General features: G+C 45.0%; 1 protein-coding gene across 2 annotated transcripts in view; it reads right to left on the bottom strand.

Annotated features, from left to right (window-relative positions):
* Window positions 1-17,522, bottom strand: part of ITGA6 (integrin subunit alpha 6) — a 75,455-nt gene extending 57,933 nt beyond the window's left edge. For both annotated transcript variants that reach the window (XM_048483921.1, XM_048483922.1), the window contains exon 1: window positions 17,165-17,522. In XM_048483921.1, coding sequence (XP_048339878.1) covers window positions 17,165-17,340 — 176 coding nt within the window. In that variant the 5' untranslated portion in view covers window positions 17,341-17,522. The remainder of the gene's footprint in view (window positions 1-17,164) is intronic.
* Between the last annotated feature and the right edge of the window lie 1,334 nt (window positions 17,523-18,856).

Below are 18,856 nucleotides of genomic sequence, written 5' to 3' on the forward strand. Positions count from 1 at the left end.
CACAAATCACCACAAGGATGGGGCCCTACAAGTCAAACACAAGCTTTTTCTGTTGATGAACTTGAAATTCAACTGAATTTCTCACCAGCACATTTAACCAGGTGATTTCAAATATCAGTATAGGCAAGAACCAAGGTTAGTCTTGAGTATAACCTTGGTGACAAGTAGTGTCAATCAACAGCTAGTGCAATATTCTGATTCAACCCTTTCATATTATCCTGGCCTAGTAAAATAGAACTGCAATGCAATTCATGTCCATGCTGTGGCTGCCTCTTGTTTTTGTTAAAAGTCCATTCCCCAGGAAAGCTTCTTTTATTTTGACCTCATTTTTATTCTGCTTCCATCTTGCCTTGGTTTTACTACTTCTGGAACCATTCCTCTCAAATCCTCCAATGTACGCTCCAATTTCAAGATGTGTAAGGAAAGCTAAGAGTCCACTTTCATTTAAATTCTGGTTAGAGCTGGCTGGTTCTGTGAGAATGGTCTTGTAAAGGAAAAGGGGTTCTTGGACTACACTCAGGCTAGATTTAAAAAAAAACAAATAAAGAGGAGAATCTGTGACACTTCACAGCTTCTAAAAGATTTGCCTCTGTTAAAGATGCCAAACACTTTAATTGAGACAGTGATGTGCAACGTTTTGGCTTCTGTTAGATGAAAAAACCAGACCTGAATGAATTAAATCTGGAAAACACTCTGTTCTTTTATTAGACTTACCAGAAATAATACTGATAGGAAACCCATTTCCTTGCTATGACTCACCCTGTATATACCTCTGGTCCATGCTCTGAAAATCTGTTGCTTGGATCCAGACTAAATTGGAAATTTCCAAATGTTCTATTCTCCCTTTCCACCGTAGACCCCCTTCATGTTACTCCTCAGGGTCCCTTGTCCTTCCAGGATTCCCACTGTGCAAAGATCAAAGGAGAGGGGAGGTAGGAAATTCAGTTCCACTGATGGAAAATTTAACTGGGATCCAACTCAAAGGCATTGTCTCACAAAGATAGCAGCACTGGAATCAGCAAAAGAACAGGGGGGCAGTTTTCACTGACCTCTCCCAATGCAGACCCCCACTGTGCTCCCCATGCATGTCATGAGGGTCCCCAGAAGCTGGATTTCATTAGGCTCAGTAGGCCACAGCAGAAGGGTGAAGATGGAAAATTCCTATTCCATCAGCTTCATTCTATTGGTGATGGTTTGGATTCAACCTTGTAGATGATTGCAGGGAGAAAAATGTTTCCTTGCGTGGTAAGGTCAGTATACAAGGAATCCACTTGCCATTTGGAACTGCTGGGGTCTCCTGAGTGTTCAGTCAGGGCTGGCATTGGACTTTGGAATGCCCAGAACTCAAGGTGGTGTCCAGGTTTACCCATATACACTGTGCCAGCCTTTTGGTGCATGTGCTCATATGTACAGTACCCTGGAGGACAGACGGCGGGTGATTCTTTCATGTCCCTTTGATGCTGTTGGCACTGCAAATGTTAACAAGTCTGCAAAAACACTGCTTGCTGTTGCCTCTAAAGCAGTGGTTCTCAACCTTCATAATGCTGCGACCCTTTAATACAGTTCCTCATGTTGTGGTGACCCCCAACCATAGAGGAGCGGTGTCTCAGTTCCTAAGACCATCGAAAATATGTGTTTTCCAATGGTCTTAGGCGACCCCTGTGAAAGAGTTGTTCAACCCCCAGGTTGAGAACTGCTGCTCTAAAGGCATCTCTGGAACTGCCCCCACAGTCCTTCCATAATCTTACAAGGATTTCTGGGGCAATCTCCCATTTCTGGAGCGAAAAAGGCCGATCATCTCTCAGTAGTGTGGCTCCTTTGGTCTCACATGATGCCCCATCACAGAGACCCTTCACACCAATACTTAGGAGGGCATAAGTTAACTTTTCTATATGACGATTCAGAGAGCTGGAGGGTGTTCATAGTTCTGGGCAATAGACATGGCATCACAATTGGTCAATTGAATAATGCATTATTACAATATTATCAGGCAGACAGTATTGTGAACTGCTTATAGTGTCAGACTGGGGCTTGTGTTCAGATTAGCACTTTGCCATGCAAGTTAGCTGGTGGACCTTGAGTCAATCAACCCCACCCCCCAGCCTAATGTACCTCACAGGGCTGTTGTGAGGATAACATGAAAGAAAGGAAAACAATGTGAGATGTTTTAAATCTCCCTGGGGGAGAGAGGTGGGGTATAAACAAACCAAGCCAATAAATAAATAAATCATCAAGACAGAAGGGAGAAGCAGTAACATACCAGCAATAAGCAAAGGCAACATGCCTGCAGAGCTGGAAGCAGCACATACCACACCTCTAACCCCAGCCTATGAAGGGCACAAAAGAAAGAAGGATGGGAAGAGGAAACACCCAGGAATGCCAAGAACCTTCCTCTTTCCACTGACTTTCTACAAATAACAACTAAGTCTTTCAGAACAGCTTTAACATATTTCAAATTCAAAGCCTTCACTTATTGTTTTTTAAAAAGCTTTGTTAAGCACTGTGACCCTTTCTTCTAAAAGAATGATTCATTAACAGCTACACCATGGGTCTTCCAGGTTGTGTGGTCCGATATTCTTAGCTCCTAATATTTCATCTGCATCTATGGCTGGCATCTTCAGAGGCACGTCATGGTACGATGTGTTTCTCTCCATCGCACAGTGTGGTCAAGGACGGAATGTTAGGAACTAAAACCACCAGACCATGGTCACACAGCCTGAAAAACTCACAACAGTCAGTTTGATTCTGGCTGTGAAACCCTTTGACAGCACATTTTTTAAAAATGTTTTACGTTTGAGGAGAGAATTGTGTTGTGTGTCTTTAGCTACTTGGCAAAAATTGGCCCATCTACCTCCACGTGTGTTGTCAATTTCAAAAGAAAGAGCCTAACCCTAACCCATCCCCCATTGTTTCCAATGGGACCTAACAGGCCAAAATGCAGAAAAACACCAAAAAATACCAAAAAAAACTGGAGCACCTTGCATTCAGATTTGTTCATATTCGGGCAGGATATATTTGGGTCAATTTTGGCCCAAATATGCCCGAATTCACCCAGATTCGGGCCAAATCTGGTATTTGTTGCACTTGAATCTTCAAGCCTAGTTTCAACCCTCCAAAACCAAAATGTCTACCAAATTGTTTCCAATGGGAGCTAACAGGAAATGGGGGCTACTCCTTTGAGGGTCCATAACTTTGGCCCCCCTGAACCAAACTTCACCAAACCTGGGTGGTATCATCAGGACAGTCTCCAAATGAGACCCTGAAATTTTGGTGCCTCCAGCTTTAAAAAGCATCCCTGCGGGCCAAAACGTGAAAAAACACCCAAAACACCAAAAACGCCAAAAAAACCTCGACAGACCCAAATTTTTTGAGTTTACTTGAATATTCAGGTATATCCGAATATGTTATTTGTTTTATTCAGGCATACAGATAATTTTATGCCCAAATAAATCCAAATCCGAATTTCACCCAGTTTCCAGGGTATTGATCAAGCCTAGTTGAAACGCTTGGCTACTATCTTCAGGTTTTGCAATTTAACTAACACAAACTCGTCTCATTCTTCTCAAGTATGAAAATCAGGTTTCTCTGTAAAATGTGTTGACTAATCTACTTTGCCTCATATATAAGTTTGACTTCATTTCAATGAAAATTTTGCTAGACACTCCCCCACCCCCCAGTTCTAAGTCTTTTCTGCCATGACCTGAATTGCCCAGGCTAGCCCAATCTTAGCTAAGCAAGGTCAGCCCTGGTTAGTACTTGTATAGGACACCACCAAGCAAGTCAAGGTTTGCTGTGCAGAGGCAGGTAATGGTTACCTCTGAACATATCTTGCCTTGAAAACCATAAAAGGGTCACCATACCTCAGCCGCAGACTGACAGCATTAAAAAAAGAGATGAAACTATTTTTTTCAGTTTGAAGTCTTTTCTTAGCTTGCACTTCCTATGTTCTGAGTTTTCTATGAGATGAGGTCCCCCACCCACATCCTGATTATAACTTTACAATACAAGATACATTTTCTGTGATGTTCTTTCCATGAAGCTTCAACACAGACAAGTCATATCTCTAGATACCTAGAACCCACACTACAGAGAGCTACCACCAACCACAGTTCCTCAACACATATCCTCAAATGTTTCTTGTATTTGTTTATTTATAATTTCAGTGCAGAGCTGGATGCCAAGGATGGGGAGAGGGAACAGAGCCAGAGTAGTGTAGTGGTTAAGAATGGTGAATTCTACTCTGGAGAACTGGGTTCGTTTCTCCCTCCTCCACCTGAAGCCTGCTGGGTAACCTTAGGCAAGTCAGTTATCTCAGAACTCTATCAGTCCACACAGGTGATGGCAGAACTACCTCCTAACATCTCTTGCCAAATTGGCTGTGATTTGACAGTACTACACACACACACACAAAGTGAGGTTTTAAAAAAATTTTCCCGCAACTTATTTCTACCTTCAGAATACCTGGATGCTACTAGTGAAAATGCTACTCTTAACAAAAGGTGAACAAGGAATTAGAGAAGAGACTGTGTATATGTGCTTCCTCTTGACACAAGATAATACAATCCAGTTTGCCTTCTATTGACTTTCTGCCTTGCACGCTGTCACAGACCCTTCACCCTTCTAACTATTGTGGCAGGCTCAGGCAGGATCCTAACTATTTTAGGCAGGTTTACCCACCTTTTCTATGACTGTGCTGTTTTGATGGTAGAGTATGAGGTATTTTATGCTCGTCTGTTCAGCCTTAGGATCTCCAGAAAGGTGTAGGGAGTCCCATGCCCATTTAAGTCAGTTAAGCATTCTACAAAACACCCTATGGCAGGGCTGCACTATCATAAATCCTTGTGTGCAGGGTAATTTTCTAAAGGTTACTCTAGTAACAAATAAAGCCTGTTAGCTATTTAAAAACATAGATTTTAAGCAGTAGTAAAAGAAGAGTTTGGATTTATATTCCATTTTTCTCAGCTATAAAAAGTCTCAAACCAGCTTACAAATTCCTTCCTGCCCCCTCCACACAACAGACACCTTGAGAGGTAAGTGGGGCTGAGAGAGTTCTGAGAGAACTGTGACTAGCCCAAGGTCACCAAGCAGGCTTCATGAGGAGGAACAGGGAAACAAATCCAGTTCACCAGATAAGAGCCTGCCCCTCATGTGGAGGAGTGAGGAATCAAACCCTGTTCTCCAGATTAGATTCCACTGTTCCTAACTACTATACCACACTGGCTCCTATCTACTACAAAACAGTCCAAAAGCAGTTTACTCAACGTTATTTGTACAAAAGGACAGTTACAGGCCTAGTCAATAAGAATACTAGTATTTCATAGACACAGCTATCTGAACTATAGGTGTATTCTGTCAGGGCATATTTCAATTCCGGTGGCTTTGATTTCATCAGTTTCATTAATGAGAAGATCCTTTCATAGATCCAGGTAGTCCCAAATATTGCCCAGAGTTTGGTCATATAAGAAATTTCAAGAGAGTTCTAGGATTCATAGATGTTACCAGAATTCCAGGGATCCTGTATCTTCTTGGTAGGCATAATTCGCCTTCAGCACACACAGTTCCTCTTAAAAACAAACCGCACTGGTAGGGCAAACGCTTGTCATTAATTTTTCACAACGCCTCACTTTCAGGTTGCAACTGTAGCGGAATTAAACTTGAACAGCTCAAAAAATATTCTGCTAAGTACACCAGCATGTGTGTGCCACAAGATTAATAATGACCACTAACTTAGACGGTTTTAATAGCATTTCTGTTTTAAAAGATTACAGACATTTATTGATGGCTATTAGCCACATTGGCTCAATAGAACTTCCATGTTCAGAAGCAATGTACCACTGAACACTTGTTGTTAGGGATCAACAAGGGAGGGTTCTGACCTCCATGCCCTTCTTTGGAGATCAGTGATTGGCAGCTATGAGACGCTGGAGTAGATGGACCCTTGATATGATCTAGTAGGAGTGTCCTTATGTCCCGACAGTCAGTCTGGTATACTGTGTTCGAATACTGGACTAGAATCTGTGAGGCCCAGGTTCAAATTCCCCATTCAGTCATAGAAGCTCACTGCGTGACCTTGGCCATTAACACTCTCTCAGCCTAACCTACCTCACAGAGCTGTCGTGAGGATAAAATGGGGGAGAGGATAATGGTGTAAACTGTTCTGGGTCCCCACTGGGGAGAAAGACAGGGTAGAAGTGAAGTAAAAATATATAAACATGGTGACAAAATGGCCTTTGTTCAGAAGATTAGCCACTCATCAGTCTAGGCACGTGCGAGTGTAATTTTTAGATGCGCTCTCTCTTTTGCCTCAGAGATGCTTTTAAGTGCTCTGAGAACATCAGTTCAAAATGTACCTGACAGCCCAAGGTTGATTTATATATGCTAATAAAATAAAAACCGTCTTGGTATTCCTTCCACTGCCTCAGCTAGCCTCTTTCCCAAATGCAAAAGGCATATAAGAACCTACCAGCAGTCATTGTAATTGAAATGTGGCCCTATAAAGATTACATACATCCATGTTTCCCTCAGGTCAGCGCCTGCAGAACACTATAGGCAGCACTTAAATCATTACAGCTTCAAAAATGTCTAACTAATTAGCAAACCCAAGAGTTTTTCATTTCTAATAAATGTCCTATATTTACCACAAGCTTTTTCTGTATCTGCAACCATCACACTCATTTAGGTTAGAACTCAAGAGTGTGAATAAATTCCAGCACACCTTACAATATTAAAGCCCCCAGTGTGGGGTTGAGGTTCTCATGTCGGGCTAGAATGAAGAAGACTCTGGTTCACATCCAGCTATCTGTCATGGCTGCTGACTGTGTCACCTTGGGCCACCCACTCTCTCTCACTGTCACCTACCTCACAGAGTTGATGTTGCAAAGACTCTGTCCTAAGCCTCTTGAACAGTGGTTCTCAACCTTCCCAATGCCGCGACCCTTTAACACAGTTCCTCATGTTGTGGTGACCCCCAACCATAAAATTATTTGTGTCTCGGTTCCTAAGACCATCGGAAAGATTTGTTTTCCAGTGGTCTTAGGCGATCCCTGTGAAAGGGTCGTTCGACCCCCAAAGGGGTCGCCACCCACAGGTTGAGAACCGCTGCTCTTGAAGGAAAGGAAAGACAAAAATATACTGAATAAATCAGCTGATGGAACCACCTGTTCACTCCATGATTACATGTGATCCTCAGCTGCAGCGTATTTAAAAAAACATGAACGGTTATCATTTTCCTTTATTTAGTAGTGTTTTTAAAGACCTAATTTGTGTTTGAGAAACTTGAAATCCTTGAAATTCAATCCAATAAAGAAATAATCCAGTTTGAATACAGAAAATGAGTTTGGGCTTATACCCCACCTTTCTCTCCTGTAAGGAGACTCAAGGTGGCTTACAAGCTCGTTTCCCTTCCTCTCCCCACAACAGACACCTTGTGAGGTAGGTGGGGCTGAGAGAGTTCTGAAGGACTGTGACTAGTCCAAGGTCAACCAGCGGGTTTCGTGCGGAGGAGCGGGAAAACAAATCCAGTTCCCCAGATAAGAGTCCGCTGCTCATATGGAGGAGTGGGGAATCAAATCCAGTTCTCCAGATTAGAGCCCGCTACTCTTGCCCACTACACCATACTGCCTCAATTAAAATCAAAGAGTTTTGACTGCAGTAAGCCCATACAGGACTGCACTGAACAATTTATTTGTTTCCCTAACTTTCTCCCCAGTGGGAACCCCAAGTGACTTACATCATTTTCCTTTCCTCCATTTTGTCTTCACAACAGCCCTGTGAAGTCAGTTAGGTTGAAAGTGCATGACAGGCCCCAAGGTCATCCAGCAAACTTCCATGCAGAGTGGGGACTCCAGAGTGGTCTCCCACATCCTAGACCAACACTCTAACCACTTAACTCTCAACCATGTAGACCTGAACAATTCAAGAAAGACTGCTGATTTCAGCAAAACTTTCTGTTCAAGCCTTACAGCCTTCAGCAAATCTATTCTGTCAACTACAAGCAGGATCGATCAGGCAGTTCTGAAACTATGTACAATTGCAGGATCTTCAATATAGCATGCATCTGGGATGGCATGGTGGTAAAAACCATCTAGGGCAGTGATAGCAGCTCAAGGACCAACTGTGCTTCCTTGACTTCCTACTTATGGCTCATTTCAATATGAGAGCTAAACCACATTTTGGCAAAGTGAGGAATGCCATTAGCTAGTAGGGCTTGCAGCTGTCAGGTGCCTCCCTCAGAACAGAGGGAGAGGTTCTAACCCCCCTGTTTCCTGAAACACTACAGTCCATCTTAAAGGGAACTCTTTGCTACGGTTCTCAACTCTAACTTTGGAAGTTCCTGGAGGTTAGGAGACAAAGTCTTGCAATGACAACGTTCAGGGGGGGGGGGGGGGGAGAGCTCAGCTGAAGTTTGATGCCACACTGTCCAAATAACAAACATGCTATTTTCTCCAGTGGAACTGATCTCTGTATTCTAGGACAACAGCAGGCCTCACCTGGAGGTTGGCAACCTGCAGTGTTTGCATGGGGAATGTTTGTAAGTTCAGACAAATGAAGAGTTCTGGTGAATATGAATGCTTGTGCACTGTTTTGTGTCATAAGCTTAACCTACAAACCTCATTCCAATGGTGGTTTGCCATTGCTTTCCCCAGTCATCTACACTTTACCTTCAGCCAGCTGAGTAATTTTACTGACCTCAGAAGGATGGAAGGCTGAGTCAACCTTGAACCGGCTACCTGAAACCAACTTCCACCCAGAGTGAACTCAAGTCATCAGCAGAGCTTTGACTGCAGTTCTGACACTTACCACTCTATGCCATGCTGCTCCCTTTGATGTACAAAAGTTGACTAAAGTTCAGCAGTAGCAGGGAGAGAGAACCCTCTCTCAGAGATATGCCAGTAATTAGACTAATCTATTTAATATTAATAGCTATATCTTACATTACTGTGTGTGTTTAGGGAGACGGTACCCAGGGCACACAGTAGTCACATGGCTTTTCTGATTGACAGGCACTGAGAATTTAGCTGTCTGCACGCATGGCGTGAATACCTCTGATCTAAGGAGATCAAGTCTGAACTAACAAATGGAGAACAAGGAATGGGGCAAGTGACCCCCTTCCTCCCCAGCATTCAGACTGCATCCTCAGAAAGTAGGGTTGTTGTTGTTTTTTTCATTTTAAAAGGGGGGGCAGCATTTACTTCTCTCTAAGGCCAAACTAGAACTGAAATAAAAAGAAAAACATGATAACTCTTCCTTTGTTTTTATCCCCCCCCCCACAATCTAGTCACATCTTACTTGCAGAGTTTTTGAGGCAAGAGACATTGAGACTTGGTTTGCCATTGCCAGCCTCTGCAGCATGACCCTGGTATTCTTTAGAAGTCTTCCAACCAAGTACTAGCCAGCGTCAACCCTGCTTAGCTTCTAATCTGATGAGATCAGGCTAGCCTGGGCTATCTCGGTCCTAGTATTTAACTCTGCATTTATTACAGGCAAGAAGAACCTTAGGCACGTACATCTCCAGAGATACCACTGAAATGGGCCGGATCTCACCCACCAGGGGCTGAGATAGAATCAGAGGCCTTTTCTGCACGGCGGAGGCAGCGCTTCTCCACCGGCATAAAGTGTGGGGGACTGCTCGTATGAGCAGTCCCAGCTCCCTCCCAAGCCAGAGAGGCGGCTCCACACGGAGCCGCCTCTCAGTCGCCCTCCCGCACTCACCTGCCTCTCCAGCGTCGCTTTGGAGAGCTGCAGGGACCCACCCACGCTGCACACCGACCCCTGGAGGTCAGAGGACAGTGTGGGCGGGTTCCTGCAGTCCTCCAAAGCAACGCTGGAGAGGCAGGTGAGTGGGAGCGACAGGGAAAAGGGCGGCTTCCCTGTGGAGCAGTTCGCACCGCGCCACCGGGAAGACGCAGTATTTTGAAAACCTCGCTCAATGAGCGAGGTTGTCAGGGTCGGCTTCACGCTGCCCGGGGAAAGGCAGGACGGCGCTGCTGCAATGCACCAACACCGGCCATGCGAACGCTCTCCTAGGGATGGTGTTTTTGCCATCCCTGGGACGCTTCATTTGGCCCGTGCAGAAAGGGCCAGGTGTTCCCAAGCTGAAATGGCTCCATTCACTGGTTCAGAACCTGGGTGAATCTGATGAGAGCCTTCACGGAGATTCTCAGTAGTAGTGGGCTAGGCATCAGTCCTGTGACATCATCAGTAAATAATTTATCTCAGGCCTCCAGAGGCCCACAACAGATTTATACCGCACTGATTTTTCACAAAGATCAATTTCTCCTGTGAGGGATGTCAATTCAGGGGAATATTTCCAGACTCATGTTAGGTGTAAGGAGAAGGACTCTCATGCCTCCTCTTCCCTTCCCGCTCCACCTTACATTTTGAAACAGGGACCTGCTTGCCCAGCAGAAGAGAGATGAATTCAGCTTTACACTGTGGGTTATAGAAGGTAGACCCATGTCAGTACAGAAGCCAGCTGTCACTGTGAATTAAGCCCACTTGGAAGACCCTAGCATTTTAGCCAACTCTTCTGTTTGTTCAACAATCATATCTAAAAAGTCACAACTGAAGTTTGGCTTTGAAGCTGAGCTCGCCCTTTCATCCCGATAAGCGAAACAAAGGCCGTTATTGTAGTGTCCTATCTATCCCCGCTCTCTCTGCTCTTGCCTTCAGAAGGGACCAATCTGCACAGATTAAGAAAAAGAAGGATGCCCTTCTTTACCCAAATGCTGAAGTGAGAAAGAGCATACAGGTCAAGAACAGCTTAGAACTAGGAAGTTAACATCTTCCCTTTTTTTCTCTTGCCATCCAGTCTCAGGATTGTTCCATCAAATTACTCCAGAATATACATACAACAGACATTATGGTTGCTATAGCAGATTCAAATCTATGTACTTTTAATAAAGCCATTCTCACTGGCATTCATTAGGTACCTAAGTGCCCTCAAGGTGCAGCCAAACCATGCGGACCCCAGCAAGGAGGTTTTCAAGGTGAGAAGCAGAGATGCCTTCCTCAGCAGTCTTCCTTGGTAGTCTGCTCAAGGACTGACCCTGCTTAGCTTCTGAGATCTGATGAGATCGGGCTCCCAACATGCCACCTTCCCTCCGAGAACATCCTTTACTGTCTCGTAATAGCCTTCCAACACACACTACTGAAAGAGGCTGGTTTTATTCGGACTTTATTCTACAGATCCAGAGATCCATGTGTCCTGAACAGTTTTATTATCCACGACGAGAAAGTGCTGTTTTATTTCAGACACATCTCTGAATTTGCTAACTTCCTAGTTTGTCACATTTTTAAAATTGGGGAGGGAAGTCTCCAGCCAGTCCTGTTGAACGTATTCAGACATTTCATCTGAATGTTCTTCAGATATGCATTTGGGGAAGTCTAGCCCATAAAAGCTTATGCCGAAAATATTTTGGTCTTTAAGATGCCACAAGGCACCATTCTGTCTTGATTAGAATGACCATTTTCTTGCCATTAATAGTCATTTCGCTCTTCTTGAATAGATTTCATTAACTGTATGTATTTTTGGATGTTATAGCCAATGGCTCAAACAATAAATACTACTTGACTTGACTAGATTTCAAAAACCACAAACAACCTTCCAGCCACCCTTGCAGAAATTATTAATAACTGTGAAATCTTACTTAAGACTTTCACCACTTTATGACTTGACATAAGCTAAAGGTCTGCAGCCAAAGAACTACCCAATTATATTGGCTCAAAACAAGAATTCCAGCCTTCCTCCAGCCCCCTCATGCTTCTCCTCGTCTTCACATAGTTTTCCCTCAACTCCTAGTTCCCTCCCTTTGACCTTTCCCACTTCCCATAATTCCCCTGGATCACTGCCCCCCACATTCTGTTGGGAGGAAGCTGGCAAACTCTCTATCATCCTTCTCTCTCACATACATAGGCACTTTAATTCTCCCTTTAGCTACATAGCTCAGAGGTACAACACTTGCTTTGCCAACAGAAGGTCCCAGGTTCAATCCTCACTAAGCATTGTCACTTAAAAGGATCAGGTAGCAGGTGATGTGAACAACCTCTGCATGAGACAGTGGAGGGCTGTTGCCAGTCAGAGCAGACAATAGTGGCCTTGATGAAACCAGTCTGAATTCAGTATAAGTCAGCTTCATAAGTTCAGTATGAAATGACAGGAGAGTGCAGCAAGTGAATTGCAACTTCATGGGCTGTAGAAAAGGGAAGTAAAGCAATATGAATGGAAATGAATAACTTTTAGATAGGAAGGCCCCTTCCACACGTGCAGAATAACGGATTTTCAATCCACTTTCACAATTGTTTGCAAGCGGATTTTGCTATTCCGCACAGTAAAATCCAGCTGAAAAGTGCATTGAAAGTGGATTGAAAGTGCATTATTCTGTATGCGCAGAAGGGGCCGAAGATACATTGTTGAAAAGAATGGCATTTTGACAAATCCGTTCCCCAACATTTCCAGAATCTTCTGCAGGCATCTTGAGACAATTCTGCTGCTTTTTTGAGACACCATACATAAAGGGTCTGTTCAGATGGAAGGAGACGACACACGAGAGACAAAACCTACTTCACAGCCTATAGTAGTTGCATAATCACTGCACTATAGTTAGAGGTGTAAAGAAACACACTGGGGCTGTCTTTTCCATACCATCACATCAATACAAGACAGGAACATCTGGGACTCACCCGATCTTGCATGTCATGCAACCTGGGAGCAACAGATTATTATTTGGACAAGTCACGGATGTAAACTAATTTTCAGTTTAGAGGCAATCCAAATTAAATTTTGGGGTAAACTGAGATGTTTCAGTTACATTTCAATCAACTACTCTATGAAGTTAAGAATGCTGCTATGTAGGTGGGCAGTTTGTGTTTTGTTGCATTCTTTTTGTCCTTTGTTAGTAACAACAAGGGTGAAGATTGCTTACCCCCTCCCCGCCCCACCCATCAATCTAGGCCAAACTTGGCAACATAAGAAAGATTATCTTGCTGGCCACCTTCTAGAATGGGAGACATCCCCAAACAAGCAGGAATATAAGCCAGGTGCTCATTTAAATTTGTTACCAAAAAGTTTATTTTTGTAACAAGTGAACTCATTTGGTTTTGAAGTACCAACCCCTTCTATGTTTCAAGTTAATACTTTGAAAATATGGAACTATTGTTGAGGTTGGCTTGGATCTTACTGAAAATTTTAACTTCCTTGCTTTCCCTTCCTACTACAGCCCCAAATGTCCCCGGAAATGCTGAAAATGCACCTTAAAATGCTGGCTGCGGGTGATAGGGAGAAATTCCCATTAACAGCATAGGTGAGAGTTGGAGGTATATAGCTTTGGAGGGGTGGAGAGAGAGATCAACAAATGTCACACATACAGTACTCCAATTCCAGCAGCAGAAATGAGTGGAGAGATCTGAGCCAGGACCCATAAATCAATCAAATCTTCCTTTGACTTCCAGTTGATCAGCAGGAAACCATGTGAGCGCATCTAATATAAGTACTCATTACTTGTTATGGAGCAAACTCTCTCCCAGTCTTGAAACATCTTTTCTCTGGAGTGAAAACTGCTTTCCCATAAAGCATATTCAGGGCTGCAGCCTTCTCTGTTGGCTCCAGACTACATCCATGCAGCTGGAATCATGCTTCGTGATGGGCAGTGTCTCATGGCACATCCACTCACAGAAACAGAAAGTAAGTTACTAGAAGGAACATGCACAGTCCAAAGGCAAGCTAATAAACACTGGAAGAGACCGGAATGGGGCATGACTCAGGCTGTCCCAGAGGAAGCACATGTAGGCACTTGTGGAAATGCAGCCCTGCCTCCAGGGCAAAAAGAAAGGGAGACAGCCCCTCCCTTTCAGCTCCAAAAGGAGCTGCCAAAAAACCCACAAACTTCTTCCAGGCACGTGTGCACGTTCCGCCTTTGTCACAATATCACATAACGTCCATTTTGGGATTTTCGGTGCTCTGAAAATGACCGCGAATTACAACTATTGCATAAGCTGCTAAAATCACTCAGGTTGGAATAGCTGCTCTCTAGTAATGTATTCAATTCAGGGATGTCACTATGAGTTGGAGGGGGAGCAGGAATATTCACATGACATGACAGTGGGTGGCTCTTCGATACATTAAAGGGTTTAAATTACAAAAAAGTGGTATATTTTGTGGTAGGATTTTAAAAATACTTTACCTCTTTAAACCAAAGTATTCTGCACCTTTGTGAGATGCCATTATAAACACCATTAAAATGTTTGTAACGCTTACTCAAACTTGGTCAAATGTCCCATCTTCTAAGTCAGGGGTTCCAGAACCAAATACAGCTCTTTCAGTGGCACAGCTTGGGATTCAAAACTGGGATACAAATCCTAGTCCAACTCTCTAACCACTTTCTAAAACAGGAACTTTGACTATCGAAAGTTACACCCTGGAAATTTTCTTGGCCTTTAAGGTGCTACTAGACTCAAATCTTGTCCTTCTGACCACTACATCGCACTCACTATGCCACCTCTAATCTAGCCAGTTCACAACTGATTTGTAGTCCTGAAGCCCAGTACCTGCATCCTCCAGATGCACAGTGATTGCTTCACTCAGCTGACTTCCACTGCAAAGAACCAGACAACTGTACACTGTAAACTAGGTAACACCATATTTTGCTCCACAGCCTTCTCTTTACCAAAAGCTTCCTCAGTAGTAAATAGCTGATAAAGTTCAACTTCCTGCCAGGGAAAGTTTCACCTGCTGATTTCTACATATCAGACTTCTGAAGGTCGGAAGGTCCGTGGGATTTAGCCACCTTGCTGAAGCTAGCAGAGATGGAATTCATCTGGTCCTGGATGAGAAAAACACTACCTGGAAACCTGATGTGTTTGGACCTTGGTGTTCCACAATGTATAAAAGATGGTAGATAAAGGCAAAGGATGGGTGGTAACCGGGAGCATTCCAAAATGCGACCCTCCCTCCTGCAATCTGAAGTGACACAGACCATTTCACCACCTCATTCCCTTGCACATGAGGTGGGGCTGTGTCTCAGGAGTATAGAATCTGCTTGGCATGCAGAAAATCCAGGTTCAAACCAAGTACAAAACAGCTAAAAAGGACCAGCAACAGGTGACTTGGAAGACCTCTGCTGAGACCCTGGAGAGCCATTTCCAGTCTGAGCAGACATCACTGACTTTGCCTGGACCAGGGTTAGGGCATTTCCAGCCCTGGTCCCAACTTGGTTGAATGCTGTCCAATGAGACCTGTGGAATCTGGCTCAGTTCCACAGGGCCTGCAAGACAGAGGGCACTTTCGCACATGCAGAATAATGCACTTTCAATGCACTTTGCAGCTGGATTTTACTGTGTGAAATGGCAAAATCCACTTGCAAACCATTGTGAAAGTGGATTCTGCACGTGCAAAAGTGCCTAGAGTTATTCCACTGGGCCTATGGTTGAGGCAGCAAAGGTTACTCTCTTGGGCTTCCTCCTCCTTCACTTCCTTTCCTTCTTAAAAATTTTTTTACAGCCAACTCAGTGAACCTAGTGGTTTATCATCATCAAGGAACCATAATGCAATAAATGGTTTCAGATATGGATTGTGTTGTATTTATATGTAACTTACGTTATTTGATTTGTTGGAAACTGCCTCAAGTCCAACAGGGGAGAGGCAGCACAAAATCTAATATTTTATACACACACAGAGGGGCAGCAGGGAGAACCAAACCATCATCTGTTGCAGACAAACTTGTCTGACCAGATATTTTCCTTTGGGGTTTACAAGTAACTGCAAAACCCCCCTTTTTTTGGGGGGGGGGTGTTCCTGGGCCAGGCCTTTTGGCCCAAACTTGTCTTTCTTTTGAACGCGCACATCTATATTTCCCCCCAGCCAATATGCATCTGGCAGTGGGCTCCAGCTCACCAAAGTGCATGTCACCACTGCTGGTCTCTGTGTTGCCACAAGGCTTTTTGGTGGTTTTAAACTCGCTCCCTGACTCAATTAAGTCCTGCATTAGCTGGGGACGGAGAGATGCCTGATCAAGATTGCATCTTCTTGGTGTGCCGCGGTGCCAGACAGACAGACCAAACCAAAGGGGAAGGTCTCCTTTGGAAGAAGTCAGCATTCAAACAGTGTTCAAACTAAGCATCCTGAGCAAGGCTTGCTTTTTTTCAAACGTGCTTCCCTGCAGAGGAGAAAACACTTATTTTAGCCCCACCCCCTTGCACCGCTGACCTGACCCCAGAAGTTTGCATTCCCCTTAGGGGGAGGGCTCCTTTTGTTGCTGCACACCACCCTCGGCCCTCTTTGTTAACAGAGATCAGGAATGCAAGACGTGGGATGGCAGTTTTATGTCCTTTAGAATATTTTAAATGGTTCTCACTCCCCCTCCCCTTTCGAGCCACCTTGCTAGATCAGAAGAGGCATGCAGGAAAACAAGAATCTGGCACTCTCTTTTTGCAAACATCAGCCTCAAGCTCCCTTCCGACATTTTGATACGTGCCATCTGTTTGCCGTGTCTTCCAGAGCTCCTCCGGTTTTCTCATCTGGCCAGCTTTCGCTAACAGGTGGTTGGTGCCCACCCCCCCCCCCATATTTTGCCAAAAAAACCCAACAACACCTCAACACAGAACAAAATCTGTTTAGGTGAGGGAGAGATCTGAACCACACGGGCGGAAGTGATTGCAGATCGTCGTCCCCCCCCCCACCACACCACCTACCCGCCCGACTCCACACCTCCAGCCCCTAGTGGAGAAATCACAACACAGGCGCAATCCGGAACAAACTTCTGAAGGGGCGCCTGCAGTTTTGCAGCCACACAGCAGCCGACGCAGCCTTCCTTTCCCCCTCGGGAACAAGTCCCACAACCCTCGGAGGTCGCGGGGAACAAGCACTATTTTGAACAAACGATCCCTTTGCTAACGCCCGATCCCACCTGTGAATGCTTACGCATTCACACACATACACACACACACCCCGCGCGCGCCAGGCTCGCTGCAAGACCTCCAGCCTGGTTTGCAACTGCAGTGCGAGGATCCCGCCTTTCCTGAGACTCGCCGCAAACTGAAGGATCAGAATAGTGCCTCCTGAAGAGCCCCAGCTCAGCCCCCGACGCGTCCGGGCCGAGCTCCCCCGTCCGTCCGCCTGCGCGCCGACCCCACCGGCCAGTCTCCCGCCAAGCCCCCCGCAGCCACTTACAGCCTCCTGTCCTGCGGCTCCAGTTGCCGGTGCATGGCCAGAGAGAAGCCGAAGAGGCTGCCGGACTCGCCGCTCCACACGACCACGTTCTCCGTGTCCAGGTTGAAGGCGGAGGCCAGCCCCAGGTGGCACAAGAGCAGCAGCAGCTGCGGCGGCTGCCCCGGAGCCCGCGCCATGCGTGCCTGCCGAGCCGGCCGGGATCCCGCGGGAGGGAGGAAGACAGGCGGACTGGCGGGGCGCCCCTCTCCCGGCTGGCCGCTGCCCAGCGCGGCTCTCCCTCTCCCCCTCGCTGCCGCAGGCTGAATGAGCCCCTTGTTCTCTCCAGAGACTCCCGGCTTAGCAGCACCGAGTGACGAGCGCGCAGCCCCGCCCCGTCTCTCCCCTGCCGCCCTGCCGCCTCGCCCAGTCTTGCCCTACCCTGCCCTGCCCTGCCCTTGCCTTGCCTTGCCTGGCCTGCGGGTGTGCTTCTGACTCCCCGAGCTTGTGGCTTCGGAAATCCCAGCCAAGGTCTATTGCTTTGAAATGTTTATTGTTGTTAACTTCTCCATTTACTCATGGAATGGTATGGAAGCCCTACGATCCCTTTCATACAGCCATATGTTGAACAAGAAGTCATTATGTTAAAAAAAAGAAAGCCCTGACAAGTTGCGAGATACACTCGTAGTCAGCTGAGGTTTGTTTTGAGTTAATGGAGAGGGGGAGGGGAGACCTTAACGGCCAATGGCGCACTTTTATCCGGGAAAGAAGCTATCGGCATAGCCATGTTCCGGTTTAGCCATTGTATCAGAGTTCCTAACAAATTGCCGAAGAGTTGGACTTTTGATGGCCCTTGGGGTCTCTTCCAACTCTATGATTCTATGATTTATGCTCCAGCTACAGGTGGCCATGATGAAGAAACTGAAAAATGTGATGCAAGCATTCAGAAAGAAATTGATCACGCACCTAAACAAGATATGCTGATAATCATAGGTGACCGGAACCCAAAAGTAGAAAACAAAGCAGAATAAAATATTGTTGACAGATTTAGGTTAGGAGCACAAAATGAAGCAGGAGAGTGACTTGTAGAATTTTGTGAAGATAACAATTTGTTCATTGCAAGTACATGTTTCAAGCAACCAATTAGATGTCTGCTGGACATCACTGGACAGCCAGTATAGAAATCAACTACAGCTGAACATCAAGAAGACAAAATTGATGACTACTGGAGAATTACTCAGCTTTAGGGTCAACAGTGAGGACACTAAAATGATAGAAGATTTTCTATTCCTTGTCTCCATCATCAATCAAAAGGGAGACTGCAACCAAGAAATCAGGAGGAGATTGAGACTGGGAAGGGTAAGGTCCTTAAGTATCAAGCGTAAGGTCCTTAAGTATCAGGGTGTGTCACTGGCAACCAGGATCAAGTTAATTCATGCCATAGTATTTCCTATTACTATGTATATGGGTTTGAAAGGGGGACAATGAATAAAGTTGACAGGGAGAAAGTAGATTTGCTTGAAATGTGGTGTTGGAACCAGTAATTAGGTTCTAGATCAAATCAAACCTGAATTGTCCCTAGAAGTTAAAATAATGGGGGGTATTGAACATTATGAGAAGACAAGAATCACACCTTTAAAGAAAAGCTTTTAAAAAAATCAGTTACAACAAAAGGATAAAAATGCTGGGTTTCAAATCTTTTGTATCTAGCTGGAT

Source organism: Sphaerodactylus townsendi, linkage group LG02 (assembly GCF_021028975.2).
Source record: "Sphaerodactylus townsendi isolate TG3544 linkage group LG02, MPM_Stown_v2.3, whole genome shotgun sequence".
Lineage (NCBI taxonomy): Eukaryota > Metazoa > Chordata > Lepidosauria > Squamata > Sphaerodactylidae > Sphaerodactylus > Sphaerodactylus townsendi.